We start from the raw sequence: 15519 nt of genomic DNA on the forward strand, positions 1-15519 counted from the left end.
AATGAATTCAATTTCTTTCCATCTTTTTTTTTTTTTTTTTGAGATGGACTGTCGCTCTGTCACCCAGGCTGGAGTGCAGTGGCCCAATCTTGGCTCACTGCAACCTCTGCCTCCTGGGTTAAAGTGATTCTCCTGCCTCAGCCTCCCAAGTAGCTAGGATTACACGCATGCGTCACCATGCCTGGCTAATTTTTGTATTTTTCATAGAGACAGGGTTTCACCATGTTGGCCAGCCTGGTCTTGAACTCCTAACCTCAGGTGATCCACCCACCTCCGCTTCCCAAAGTGCTGCAGTTACAGGCGTGAGCCACGGTGCACAGCCCCAATTTCTTTAACAGATATAGGACTACTCAGGTTTACCATTTCTTTTTGAACTGTGTCTCTAAACAGTAGAATTATTGACACTGTAGTTTATTTAGGATAATTATTTGTAGGAGGCTTAGCACATCCCTGGCCTCTACCCACTATGTGCCAGTAGCACCCTTCCAGTTGTAACAATCAAAAATTTCTTCAGGGCTGGGCGCAGTGGCTCACGCCTGTAATCCCAGCACTACGGGAGGGTGAGGTGGGCAGGTCATGAGGTCAGGAGATCGAGACCATCCTGGCTAACATGGTGAAACCCCGTCTCTACTAAAAATACAAAAAAAAATTAGCTGGGCATGGTGGTGGGCGCCTGTAGGCCCAGCTACTCAGGAGGCTGAGGCAGGAGATTCGCTTGAACCTGGGAGGCAGAGGCTGCGGTGAGCCAAGATCATGCCACTGCACTCCAGTCTGGGCAACAGAGCGAGACTCTCTCTCAAAACAAAACAAAACAAAACAAAACAAAATGAACTATTTCTCGGCCAGGCACTGTGACTTACACCTGTAATCCTAGCACTTTGGAAGGCCGAGGAGGGTGGATCACCTGAGGTCAGGAATTGAAGACCAGCCTGTTCAACATGGTGAAACCCTGTCTCTACTAAAAAATTACAAAAATTTGGCCGGGCGCCATGGCTCACGCCTGTAATCCCAGCACTTTGGGAGGCCGAGGCGGGCGGATCACGAGGTCAGGAGATCGAGACCATCCTGGCTAACACAGTGAAACCCCGTCTCTACTAAAAATACAAAAGATTAGCCAGGCGAGGGGGTGGGCACCTGTAGTCCCAGCTACGCGGGAGGCTGAGGCAGGAGAATGGCGTGAACCCCGGGGGACGGAGCCTGCAGTGAGCTGAGATGGCGCCACTGCACTCCAGCCTGGGTGACAGAGCGAGACTCCGTCTCAAAAAGAAAAAAAAAAAAAAAAAATTAGCCAGCTATGATGGAGGGTGCCTGTAATCCCAGCTACTCGGGAGGCTGAGGCAGGAGAAATTGCTTGAACCCAGGGAGGTGAACCCAGGGAGAAATTGCTTGAACCCAGTGCAGTGAGCCCAGAACTCGCCACTGCACTCTAGCCTGGGTGACAGAGCGAGACTCCATCTCAAAAAAAAAAAAAAAAAAAAAAGGACCACTTCTCTTAAGTGAGCTTTGGCAGTTTGTGTCTTGTAAGGAATTGACCTATTTCATCTAAGTTGTCAAATTTATGGGCATAACATTGTCTGTAATATTTCCTTATTATCCTTTTAATGTATATAGATTCTATAGTAATATTCCCAATTTGGTTCCTAATATTCTTAATTTGTGTATATTTTTTCTTGGTCAGTCTGACTAGAAGTTTATCAATTTTATTGATCTTTTTTTTTTTTTGAGACGGAGTCTCGCTCTGTCTCCCAGGCTGGAGTGCAGTGGCGCGATCTCGGCTCACTGCAAGCTCCACCTCTCGGGTTCACGCCATTCTCCTGCCTCAGCCTCCCAAGTAGCTGGGATTACAGGTGCCTGCCACCACATCCAGCTAATTTTTTGTATTTTTAGTAAAGACGGGGTTTCACCGTGTTAGCCAGGATGGTCTTGATCTCCTGACCTCGTCATCCGCCCGCCTCGGCCTCCCCAAGTGCTGGGATTACAGGCGTGAGCCACCACGCCCGGCAATTTTATTGATCTTTTCAAAGAACCAGCTGTTGGTCTGTTTTCTCTATTCATCTTGTTTTCAATGCTATTGATTTCTTATCTTTACTATTTCCTTCCTTCTGCTTGCTTTGGGTTTAATTTGCTCTTCTTTTCTAATTTCACAGGGTAGAAGCTTAGATCACTGATTTGAAAACTTTCATAATTTTCTATTATTTCAGTGCTATATATGTATTTTTTGTTTGTTTGTTTCTTTGTTTTGAGATGGAGTCCTGGAGTACAGTGGCACGATCTTGGCTCACTACAACCTCCGCCTCCTGGGTTCAAGCAATTCTCCTGCTTCAGCCTCCTGAGTAGCTGGGATTACAGGTGCACGACACCACACCCAGCTAATATTTGTATTTTTAGTAGAGACAGGGTTTCACCATGTTGGCCAGGATAGTCTCTTATCTCCTAACCTCGTGATCCACCCGCCTCGGCCTCCCAAAGTGCTGGGATTACAGGTGTGAGCCACCACACCAGGCCAGTGCTATACATTTTTATCTAAGCACTATATCCCATAAATTTTTTCATCCCCTAAATTTTGACATTACGTTTTCACTCTAATTAAATTCAAAATATCTTCTAATTTCTTTGCTGTTTCCTCTCAGACACATGAATTATTTACAAATATGTTGTTTAATTTCCAAATATTTAGGAATTTTTCAGATATGAATCTGTTGTTATAATCAGAGAAAATACTCTGTGTAATTTCAATTTTTTTTTTTTTTTTGAGATAGAGTTTCACTCTTGTTGCTGAAGCTGGAATGCAATAGTGTGATCTCGGCTCACTGTAACCTCCGCCCATCAGGTTCAAGCAATTCTCCTGCCTCAGCCTCCCAAGTAGCTGGGATTACAAGCATGCGCTACCACGTCCAGCCAATTTTGTATTTTCAGTAGAGATGGGGTTTCTCCATGTTGGTCAGGCTGGTCTCAAACCCCAGACCTTAGGTGATCCTCCCTCCTCGGCCTCCCAAAGTGCTGGGATTACAGGCGTGAGCTACTGCGCCCGGCCTCAAATATTTTAAATTTGCTAACATTTGTTCTGCAGCCCACAATATGTTTTATTTTGGTGAATGTTCCATGTGCTCTTAAAAAAGACCATGTATTAGGCCGGGCATAGTGGCTCATACCTATAATCCCAGCACTTTGGGAGGCTGAGGCGGGCGAATTGCAAGGTCAGATCAAGACCATCCTGGCTAACATGGTGAAACCCTGTCTCTACTGAAAGTACAAAAAAATTAGCCAGGCGTGGTGGTGGGCACCTGTAGTCCCAGCTATTCGGGAGGCTGAGGCAGCAGAATGGCGTGAACCCAGGAGGCTGAGCTTGCAGTGAGCCGAGATCGCACCACTGCACTCCAGCCTGGGTGACAGAGTGAGACTCTGTCTCAAAAAAAAAAAAAAAAAAAATGACGTATTCTTTATTGTTAGGTACAGTGTTGTGAGATAGAGTATTCTACAACTTTCAACTACATCAAACTGACTGATCGTATTGATTGGCTCTTCTATGTCCTTACTGATTTACTATCTACTTGCTCTATTGATTATTTTGAAAGGAGTATTGAAGTCCTCAAGTCTAATTGTGGATTTGAGAATCAAGTACTTTAAAGGAACAAGTTTGCTTACCATTCTGAATCTGAGCCACTTTTTTAGAGATCTCTCCAATGATCTATTAAAAAAAAAAGTAATACATTTTAATAATTTTTGAATATGTTAGAAAGCACAGAAAAACTATAATTCAAAATTAGTATTTAAAAATACTTAGACTTTTGGTCTAACAGTCATTTAGATAATAAGAAGAAATGAGAGACTTGTTACTTCTACTGAAATCAGATTTACCCAGAACATACCTGTCGTCTCCACTTCTCAGCTTTAGGCAGTTCAGTACATTCTGAGGCCAGAAAGGGTCTTCGTTCCTAAGGAGAAAAAAATAACACATTTCCATTATACTATTTACAAGTTTCAAACAACATTCAGAACTGATTCAGGCCTTAAGCCTAAATCATCTAATGGCCTAAAAACATTTGAAGTTTTCATTCCAGATGATCCTCATCAAGCCTTAAACCTCATTCTACAATCTCTCCTTAGGAAAAACATTGATTGCATTGTATTTAATATTGGAAAGAACTTAACTGTCCTGCAATAGAGAGACAGCCAAACTAGGTTATAGCTATTTCATGGCATATTTATAGTACCTTAAGAAACAATGTCTATCAGTGTTTAAAACAAACATACATAAATATGGGTGTATTCATATACATGTGTGTATATAAAATTTAAAAAAAAATCCAAAGAATGGTATATATTATCTCTAATTTGGGTGAGTCTCTAAGAAATGAAATAATTTACCGGTTTCAGCTTACAGCTGTTCTCCACATCATACTCCAGTCCCTATTCAATATTAGAGCTGGAGTAATAAAGGACCCAGTCATCAGGCTGGGCACGGCGGTTCATCCCTGTAATTCCCACTTTGGGAGGTCAAGGCAGGCAGATTGCCTGAGGCCTGGAGTTTGAGACCAGTCTGGCCAACATGGTGAAACCCCATCTCTACTAAAAATACAAAAAAATTAGCTGGGTGTGGTGATATGTGCCTGTAATTCCAGCTACTCAGGACGCTGAGGCAGGGGAATTGCTTGAACCAGGGAGTTGGAGGTTGCAGTGAGCCAAGATCACGCCACTGCACTCCAGCCTGAGCGACAGAGCGTCCATCTCAAAAAAAAAAAAAAAAAGGGCCGGGCCCAGTCATCATAATACAGAAGAAACTGAAAAACAAGCAGCCAGATCCATCACCCTGCCTCAGCTATGGGGAGGTTGGAATTCAAGTGTACAGACTCTCAAGAGCGTCAGCAGGTACAGATAAGAAATAGGAAATTCTGAAGTTTGAAGTCTGTTGACCTGGAGTGCAGCAGCGCGCTCTCGGTGCACTGCAACCTCTGTCTCCAGGGCTCAAGTGATTCTTCTGCCTCAGCCTCAAGTAGCTGGGATTACAGGTGCCTGCCACCATGCCCAGCTAATTTTTGTATTTTTAGTAGAGATGGGGTTTCACCATGTTAGCCAGGCTGGCCTCAAACTCCTGTCCTCAAGTGATCCACCCCCCTCAGCCTCTCAAAGTGCTGGGATTACAGGCGTGAGTCACTGCACCCTACTTTTTTTTTTTTTTTTTTGACAGGTTCTCACTGTGTCACCCAGGCTGGAGTGCAGTGGCATGATCATGGCTCCCTGCAGTGTAAGACCCCTGCATTCAAGTGATTCTCCTGCCTCAGCCTCCCCAGTAGCTGGGACTACAGGCAGGCGCCACCATGCCTGGCTAGGCTAATCTTTGTATTTTTTGTAAAGAAGGGATTTTGCCATGTTGCCCAGACTGGTCTCAAACTCCTAGACTCAAGTGATCCACCCACCTCAGCCTCCCGAAGTATTGGGATTACAGGCATGAGCCACTGCGCCCAGCCTGCATTTATTCTTGATACTTTACAATTCATGAGGAAGATTTACACCAACCTTCACTTTTCCCTCTTCCAGCTGAGCCTGGCGAAATCTTGCTAAGGCCGTCCTACCAGCGATATAAAAGATAAAAGACTCCATTAGATCCTGCTCATACAGACTTCTCATTACCCATGTTCCTGTATGGGGTAGATCTGCTTATGACCATATTTAATGTCATTCATATATATATATTGTAATTAAGAAACCACAGAATAGTTAGGGATTTCCATGTTCTCAGGAGTAGGAATTATGAGGCAATTTGTATTCCTGAACACCCAAGAATCTATTTTACTTACACTACACATAAGGACTGTGAGAAACTCTACTTATCAGACCACTGTGATAAGCAATACATCCAGGTGTTAAAAGACTAACATCATGGTGTTCCCTGGCTGTCACTCTCACAACCCCTGCACCAACCACAGGTGAACAAATGTTCATCCAGTGTTTAAGTTCTGGAAACTGTGAGAAAACACATAAATGGAGAAAACAAATGGGCAAAAACAGGAATGTTTTTGCATATGTAAGAACATAACATATGTAAAGAAAGAAACAGCTTCTCAAAAGGCTCAGATACCAAAAAGAGGAAATACACAAAGAGTTACATGGTGGTTTTTAAGTTACAAAAAATTTACAGCCAAAAACAAGTTGATACTTACATGGCCTTTTCTGCATTTCGGGCCTGGAAAGAGAGAAAAGAGAAGAAAAACGCCCATGTTTAAAATATATTTTTTTCTTGCCATTTACTTTTTAGTGAAAAGTTTTACAAGAATACAATCACAAGCAAACCACTTGAAGTACTATATGAACAACAATAAACAAAAATCAAAAGATGTCCAAATCCTGTGACCAAGGCTGCTCCTCCCTCTACTTAAAATCTTTACTCCTCCACTGACCCTAACACCTTGTATCTGGCTAACTTGCATTATTCTTCCTTCAAATTTTACTTGTGTCATGACCACCCAGAACATTATTCTGTGACCCCTTCTTCCCAGTTAGGCTGGTGTCCTCTATCAAGGATTATACTTACCATGGCATTTAACACCCAGCATCACAATTGCCTGTTCCCTGCCAGTGGTATTTGGGGAAAATAAGTCTGAAGACTGCCTTTCGTAAAGTTTTATGTAAGTTCTGTCACACTAAATGTCAACTCAATTATCCCTGAAACACAGTGTCCAACAGAGAACGAGTTTTCTGGGTTGTAGTCTAGGTAGAAAGAGTCCTGGCTAAGTCAGGGACTTACATTCCCAGTTCTTCCACTTACCATCTGTGAGAAGTAGTGTATCACTCAGTTTCCCCATCTTTACAATAGAGATCATACCTCATCTTACAGAGCTGTCACGATATCTTCATGAGACAAATACACCAGGCATGCAATTTATAGACACTCAGCAAAATCGAGTTCAATTTAAATCTCTTTTGAGATTCTCCCCTTCAACTGACACAGAAACAAACTTGGCAAATGCTTGGTAAATAGGCAAACACCGCAGTAATTTGGGATATACCTTCTCACAGAAACGGCTACTACTTTTTTTTTTTTTTCTTTTGAGACGGAGTCTCGCTCTGTCGCCCAGGCTGGAGTGCAGTGGCGCGATCTCGGCTCACTGCAAACTCCGCCTCCCGGGTTCAGGCCACTCTCCTGCCTCAGCCTCCCGCGAAACGGCTACTTCTATTCCACTGGTTTCTCTCTTTTTCTTGGGAGCTTGTGCTCATCAATCTACAATGGCTTCCAATATATCTCTTATAACCTAACCATGACGCCCAGTGTTTCTTATAGGGGCTTCACTTAATGAAAATAATACAGTAGCCAATATTACGTAGTGCCGGTACCAATCATCTTTGTACCGGCACTACGTGTATTCTTAAATTTACACGTCGTAAATGCTTCTTGAAGAAATGAAGAAACCAACAAATGACGCCAGACCACAGAGAGCACACCCTCATAGAACACTTTCTGTCTATGCCATTCATTTATTCAATAGTTATTGGACATCTGCAATGACTCTGTGTCAGACAATAAGGAAAAGACCCTACCCTCGTGATATTTGTATATTATGGAGCAGACTGAGAACGGACATAAATGAAATAATCCCAGAAACATATAGTCACAACTGCTCTTAATCTTCTCTGTGGTATTTAGGGACAAACAGCCGGCCCACACTATGCACCGTAACTCGGAGCGGGACCTAGTGCTTCTCTGTGTCTTAATTTCCCTCAGGTTAACCTAAAGAGCTTCATCGGGATTAAGACACTGTCCAGGACGGTAACGCGGCTCCCGAGTTTCCAGTTTTCCAATTTGTGACAGCTAATGGAGGCAGGAAGAGAATCCCCTCGTTACACCAAGGAACTTGAAGCCCTCAGCACTGCACGTCTGAGCCTCTACCGAATGAGCGCCCCAGGTGGACTGGGCGCCCCCCCGCCCGCCCACCCATCCACTCGCTCCCTCACCCGCCCACCCTACTCACCATGGTGTCGCTAAGGGCGCCGTCCTGGAGCCCTGCGGCCCCTGTCCAAGAAACTCCACAGGCCCAGAAGACGCCGACGCTCACAGGACCTGAAGATTCTAACCACCCACAGACATTGATGTTTTGTCGGAAACGTAGAAGAAAGGGATCGGAGGTGAACGGGAGTACCGGAAGTGCCCAGACGAAGCCGACGCTCACAGGAACTGAAGATTCCAACTACCCACAGACACTGATGTTTTGCCGGAAACGTAAGACAAGGACCGGAACTGAATGGGAGTACCGGAAGTGCCCAGACGAAGCGGACGCTCGCAGGAACTGAGGATTCTAACTGCCCACAGAGCCTTATGTTTTGTCGGAAACGTAAAAGAAAAGGACCGGAAATGAAAGGGAGGACCGGAAGTGAAAGGGAGATCCGGCCGGAGATTGGGAGAGAAAATTCTGCCGCTCCGTCAGGCGGTCTTCCGGTAGCGCCCGCACGCGGCATCATCACACGCAGACGTGTGATCGGGCTTTCGCAGAGGGACTGGCGGTTTTCGGACTCAGCCCTGGCGGCGGGTCTTAGCTCTGGAAACAGGAGTACTAAATGTCTTGCGTTCACTATCGGTACTGCGGGAGCAGGCGGCGCTGGGCGCGGTTATGTGGAAGGCTGAGTGATTGCCGCTACTCTAATCCCACCGGCTTCCTTGGTTCTTCTGTGAGAGCAAATATCCCCTTTTGGAAATTACTCGACCTCATCTCTGCGACGAGGGATCTACGGCCCCGACAGCTCCCCTAGTGGGAGCTGGAGTGTGCGTCCTGCAGGAGTTGGAGCTGGCCGGGCTTCGTAAACTCCTTCACTTTTCCTTGTCACTTCTTAGGGCCATTTCTAGTTTTTCTGAGCTGGTCTGTTGGAATCGCGGGGCCTTTCTGAGCTGGACGATGCTTGAGGTCATCCTCTTTTAAAATAAAAATTTAAGTTCCAGGCAAAAAGTGCCACTTAGGGGAGGAGGGTGGTTGGAGAAGTGCGGTCACTGTCCTGAGCACATCGCTGGGACCAGAAGATCGTTAGACAAGGACCAGGAAGACAGGAGAGGTCCCTGGTAGGAGACGTTCTGATGGTTACTCCCGCATGGTGTCAGCAATGAGGGGAACTGTGGTGGGGAATTCAGGTGAGGGCCCGCAGCAAATTCGGTTACAGCCGCTTTCCCCTTTCAAGCATGGTGCCTCAGCTGCAGGGACTCCCTCCACCACGGGACCTAACTAGTGATGGGCACCCTAGCAGCAGCCAGGAGGCACGAGCCAAAGAGAGAAGCAGCTGACATGTGGTTGAGGATCAGACAGGACAGGAAAAGTACTTAGAATAGTCACCAGAATCTCATACCTGAAATGTGACAAGTTTTAAGTGGGCATATGGCCACCCACTACAGACCCCATCCTCCCACCTGTCTGGTTTATGATTATGGCCAATGAGAATCGAGTCAAAGGAATGTGTGTCACTTAGATGAAGCCATGACAAAAATATACATCCCTTGCCCTTTTCCTTTCTCTGCTGACTGAGAGGTGTCCATGGGATCAGCCAACCTGAATTCAGAAATGGAAGTATTGTGAAGATGCCAGAGTTCCCCCCTCCCAGCTCTGGAAAACTGAGCTCTGCAAAATGAGAAAAATAAAAACATGTCTTGTTAAGGCCTCTGCATTTGGGGGTCTTTTGTTCAAGCAGCTTCACTTTTACCTTAAATAGCTGATCTGAAACAAGCAGGGTCATTCCTCACTCAGATGAGGCCTTCTCAACATGTCCATACCACCTTTATCCATTACGTCCCTGACTCTAGGATGCAGAGATCACATATTAGCAGGATTCAAGAGGTGTTAGCTATGTTGTCCTAGCATCTGCTCCCCCTACCCACTTATCTCAGTTCCATTTGGGGAGCCCTCTGGTTGTGGGGAAGGGAACTGCATCCCCAGCTTTAAGTATGGATCAAGCGCTAGATTAAGCTAATCCATCCATCCAATCTCCCTAGGCATAGTGACTGGTGGGTTTAAGACCCAAGCTGACCTGGTCAGAATGAGTCTTGAGATCTGCTTGCAATGCTGGAGAAAATAGATCCTGCTGGATGTCAGACAAAAGGCAATACCAACTGTCAGCCACTTTAGAGCTTAGGAGACAAGATTTAGTGTTTGGTGACATCATTGGGTGGATGAGAATAAGGCCTTGCCTCCGGCCCACTTAAATCTTTAGTTATGTGAAGATTTATGTAAAATTGTTTAGGGTTGCAACCAATGAGTCAGACCTATCTTGCCAGTCTGCTAAATGGCCTTCCTTTCTCTGCTCACACTGATCTTGCCTTTCTTCATGATGCTCCTTTTGCCTGCAGCACCCCGTCCTTTATCCCCCCTGCCACTTGACTAATCTGACTGGTTGATGCCTACTTACCATTTGAGACAGTTTAAACATCCGGGATTCCAATCCCAACTATGATCTGTCATTGGATCACATCACTAATCCTAAAGCAGCAGTTGTAAACTGGCCAGCAGGCTGGATTTGGCCAACAAAGCTGCTATGATTTACATCGGGTTACAAAAATTAGAAAATCTCACATACAGATGCTAAAGTGAGACAACATTGAGCCTACATTCCTGAACAGCAACCACACAGGTGAAAAAAATCTGGTTTTATTAGTTCATGTATTTTAAGTGGGATAGAATAACACATCAAATTGGGTGAAAAAAACTAATATTAAAAAGGTACTTTCTGGCTTCAGGCAGCACTTTTGCCTAACATTCACATGTATGTCCCCTAGCATCCATGTAAGTGCCTCAAATGTTGTCCTCCACTAAACATGGATTCACTGGAGAGCAGGTATTGCAGGCAGAAAAACAGCCCCCCAAAATGTCCACATCCTAATCTCTGAAACCTGTTGGTACGTTACCTTACATGGCAAAAGGGATTTAGCAGGTGCAGTTAAGAAGCTTGAGATAGGGCCGGGTGCGGTGGTTCATGCCTGTAATCCCAGCACTTTGGGAAGCCAAGGTGGGTGGATCACCTGAGGTCAGGAGTTCAAGACCAGCCTGGCCAACACGGTGAAACCCTGCCTCCACTGAAAATACAAAAATTAGCTGGGCGTGGTGGTGCACACCTGTTAATCCCAGCTACTTGGGAGGCTAAGGTGGGAGAATCACTTGAACCCGGGAGGCGGAGGTTGCAGTGAGCCGAGATAGCACCACTACACTCCACCCTGGGCAACTGAGTGAGATTCCACCTCAAAAAAAAAAAAAAAAAAAAAAAAAAATTAGCCAGGCATGGTGGTGGGCACCTGTAATCCCAGCTACTAGGGGGGTTGAGGCAGGAGGATTGCATGAACCTGGGAGGCAGAGGTTGCAGTGAACAGAGATTGTGCCACTGCACTCCAGCCTGAGAAACAGGGCAAGACTCTGTCAAAAAAAAAAAAAAAAATGGAGGGAGGGAGGGATGGACGGGCAGACGGACGGAAGGAAAAAAGAAAAGAATGAGCACACGTTAATTCCTGGGAGTCTTGCATTTTAAATGATTTAGAATTCTTCCATTAATTGTTCCTTATAACTGAAGTCTTCCAGGATATCTATCATCCATGGCTCTCAAACCGTAAAATCCACTTAGTACAAGATTAATGGGGAACTTCAAGATGAATGCACAAAACTGAAATCACCAAACCAACTGATTATGATCACCAAAACTAAAACCTGAGATTTTGCACCTCTTGATGATGCAACAGGAAGCACACTGCATCTCCTATGATATATTCTTGTCTAAAAGAAAGAAAAAGAGGTTGGGTGCAGTGGCTCACGCCTGTAATCCCAGCACTCTGGGAGGCCGAAGCAGGCGGATCATTTGAAGTCCGGGGTTCGAGACCAGCCTGGCCAACATGGGGAAACCCTACCTCTACTAAAAATACAAAAGTTAGGTATATTGCTTGAACCTGTGAGGTGGAGGTTGCAGTGAGCCAAGATCACGCTCCCACAGCACTCCAGCCTTGGCGACAGAGCAAGACTCCAACACAAAGGAAAAAAAAAACCAGGCTGCCATGGTGGCAAGGCACCTATAATCCCAGCTACTTGGGAGGCTGAGGCAGGAGAATCACCTGGGAATCAGAGGTTGTAATGAGCCGAGATAGTGCCACTGCACTCCAACCTGGGCAACAGGGCAAGACTCTGTCTCAAAAAAGAAAGAAAAAAAAAAAACAGAACCTATGTATATAGGTTTATATATATGTAAAATCAACCTTCTGAATCTACCATTTTACAAAAACCACGGGGGTTAAAAATCATGTGAAACAATATCACAATGATACCAATCAGCCAAATATAGGTCATAGGATCAACCTCAGGTTTTCTTCAGTAAAGACAGGAAACTATTAGAGACTTAGACACTTAAGAGACATTACGAAACACATGTATAGAGAGCATTTGGATCTTGATTCAAAAAACAAATTAGAAAAAATATTTTCATCAAGTGAAGGAAAAAAATTTTTTTTTGAGACGGAGTCTTGTTCTGTGGCCCAGGCTGGAGTGCAGTGGCAGGACCTCGGCTCACTGCAAGCTCCACCTCCCGGGTTCACGCGATTCTCCTGCCTTAGCCTCCCCAGTAGCTGGGACTACAGGTGCCCACCACCACACCCGGCTAATTTTAAATGAAGAAAATTAAACACAGAGTTATGCATGCCACTAAAGAATTACTAGGCTGGACACAGTGGCTCTTGCGTATAATTCCTGCGCTTTAGGAGGCCAAGGCAGGAGGATCACTTCAGGCCAGTAGTTTGAGAGCAGCCCAGGCAACGTAGCAAGACCTCATTTTTTTGGAGGCAGTCTCGTGCTATCCCCCAAGCTAGAGTGCAGTGACACCATCTTGGCTCACTGCAACCTCCACCTCCCGGGTTCAAGTGATTCTTCTGCCTCAGCCTCCTGAGTAGCTGGGATTACAGGCAACTGCCACCATACCCCACTAATTTTTGTATTTTTGGTAGAGATGGGGTTTCGCCATGTTGGCCAGGCTGGTGTTGAACTCCTGACCTCAGGTGATCCGTCCACCTCAGCCTCCCAGTGCTGGGATTACAAGCGTGAGCCACGGTGCCTGGCTGCAAGACCTCATCTCTACAAAAAATTAAAAAATTAGCCGGGCTTGGTGGCACACGCCCGTAGTCCCAGCTACTATGGAGGCTGAAAGTGGGAGGATCCCTTGAGCCCAGGAGTTGAAGGCTACAGGGAGCTATGGTTGAGCTACTGCACTCCAGCCTGGGTGCCCATAGCAAGACTCTATCAAAAAAAAAAAAAAAAAAAAAAAAAAGGCAAAAACTTTTAAGCTGAACCTAATAATTTAGCCTCCAGACCAGGAAACACAGAGATATAGAAAAACAAGTTAAATGGTACCATAAGAAAACCAGTAAATAGAGGACATTCAAAAAAACTGTTGTAGCCTCCTAACAGTTAGGTTAGGAGAGTAAGACAAACTAAAGAAACCAATTAACCTGGCCGGGCACAGTGGCTCACGCCTGTAATCCCAGCACTTTGGGGGGCTGAGGTGGGCGGATCACTTGAGGTCAGGAGTTAGAGACCAACTTGGCCAACAGTGTGAAACCCTGTCTCTACTAAAAAAAATTAGCTGGGCTTGGTGGCAGGCACCTGTAATCTCAGCTACTCAGGAGGCTGAGGCATGAGAATTGCTTGAACCCAGGAGGCGGACGTTGCAGTGGGCCAAGATCATGCCACTGAGCTCCAGAGCAAGACTCCTTCTCAAAATAAGAAAAAGAAACACATTAACCTAATGCAACTCATAAATGCTGACTGGATCCTGGTTTAGAAAACATAGCTACATAACACTTCTTAGACACAATTATGCTATTTGAATATAGTATTAGATATCAGATACTAAGGAATGTTTAGATACATTAAGTATGATAATGGTACTGTGGTAATGAGAACATCTTATAAGATGCATGATAAAGTGATGTCACGTCTATAACTTACTTTCAAACTATTGTTAACTCTAGATCGAGAACACATGGGGGGTTCATTGTACTTTTTTTTTTTTTTTTTGAGACGGAGTCTGTCTGTTCCCCAGAATGGAGTGCAATGGCGCCAATCTTGGCTCACTGCAACCTCTGCCTCCTGGTTCGAGGTATTCTCCTGCCTCAGCCTCCTGAGTAGCTGAGAATCAAGGCGTGTGACACCACACCTGGCTAATTTTTGCATTTTCAGTAGAGACAGGGTTTCCCCATGGTCAGCCAGGCTGGTCTCGAACTCCTGACCTCATGATCCACCCGTCTTGGCTTCCCAAAGTGCTGGGATCACAGGAATAAGCCACCACGCCCAGTGTGACTCCTTTTAGTTAGCCGGATTTCTCTGTAAAATGCACATTTTCATGTTGCATTTGCTTTCCAGTCATCAAGGTCAATGCAAATAAATTTTATCTTATAAAGGAACACTTTGTAGTCTCCTGTGAATAGGTCCTTAATTATGCTGTTTCAAAAGGTCTCAAAAGGAAACTAAAGTACTACAAATTCAGCACAAGGAATGGGTGCATGAAGCAAAGGAGTTCTAAATTTTAACCAACCCACTTTTTTCCCCTTCCCAACACACAAAGCTGTGATTAACGCAGGAGAAAGTATTATTAATGAGAACTAAGCTGACCTGAAGAGCCATAACAACATATCCCATTTGCTATGTTTTAGGTTTTCCTACATGAGGCCCAGAATTTGGGGGGAAATAACTCCATGTGCACACCAGCCCCCAAACCTCATTTAACAGTGATGCCTTCAAAAATAAATCTTTCCCCCAACCTAACAGTGATGCCTTCGAAAAAAAGTCTTTCCTTATGCTGTTTCATACATATGGTAGAAAATAAAATTGTCAAGATATTTATTGTGTTAACATGTGAGACATACAATTTGCTCAGTAAAAATAGCACATGAAAAAATATTATAAGCTTATATTCATAAAGAAATGGGTATGTTATTACCTCTTTTTCTTGCTTGCTCAGGACTATTAATTTGACAAGGTTGGAATGTGCACAGCACAGCTGAGACACCACCATTTTAACACTGAATCACTATACCATGAACTGACAGAACCCTGCATGAAGGATGAAAAACTCATACCCAAAGTCAAGAATCACACAGCAGCATGGAGGGGGAAAATGAACTATATGATGCTAACTGCATTTAATTTCGAAGTGGGGGGAAACAGGGCATGGGGAGTGAATAATGGTTGAAGTTCCAGGCTCTCACTGTACATCCTTAAGTAAATTAAGTTTAACTCATCTATTAAAAAGTGAGTTAAAACAGATGAGTTTTAAGGTCCATCTCAACTCTAAATGAGATACTAGCAAAAACAAGGAATCCACCACTTCAGATCCTTATGAAACCCAGGAAAAGGTGGGGCACAGTGGCTCACCTGAGGGCAACAGTTGGAGACCAGCCTGACCAACACAGTGAAACCCCATCTCTACTAAAAATAACAAAAATTAGCTGGGTGTGGTGGCGGACACCTGTAATCCCAGCTATTTGGGAGGCTGAGGCAGGAGAATTACTTGAACGGGGTG

General features: G+C 44.8%; 1 protein-coding gene across 1 annotated transcript in view; it reads right to left on the reverse strand.

The window, feature by feature from the left end:
• The window catches only part of ISY1 (ISY1 splicing factor homolog), a 36638-nt gene extending 23770 nt beyond the window's left edge, over positions 1–12868 (reverse strand). Inside the window, exons 1-5 of the mRNA XM_008954769.5 lie at positions 7968–12868; positions 6162–6184; positions 5518–5569; positions 3870–3935; positions 3646–3688 (exon numbers count right to left, since the gene is read on the reverse strand). Of these exons, the coding sequence (XP_008953017.1) occupies positions 3646–3688; positions 3870–3935; positions 5518–5569; positions 6162–6184; positions 7968–7970 (187 nt within the window). The 5' untranslated portion in view covers positions 7971–12868. The remainder of the gene's footprint in view (positions 1–3645; positions 3689–3869; positions 3936–5517; positions 5570–6161; positions 6185–7967) is intronic.
• Positions 12869–15519: the final 2651 nt, after the last annotated feature.

The sequence above is a fragment of the Pan paniscus genome, chromosome 2 (genome assembly GCF_029289425.2).
Source record: "Pan paniscus chromosome 2, NHGRI_mPanPan1-v2.0_pri, whole genome shotgun sequence".
Classification (NCBI taxonomy): Eukaryota; Metazoa; Chordata; class Mammalia; order Primates; family Hominidae; genus Pan; species Pan paniscus.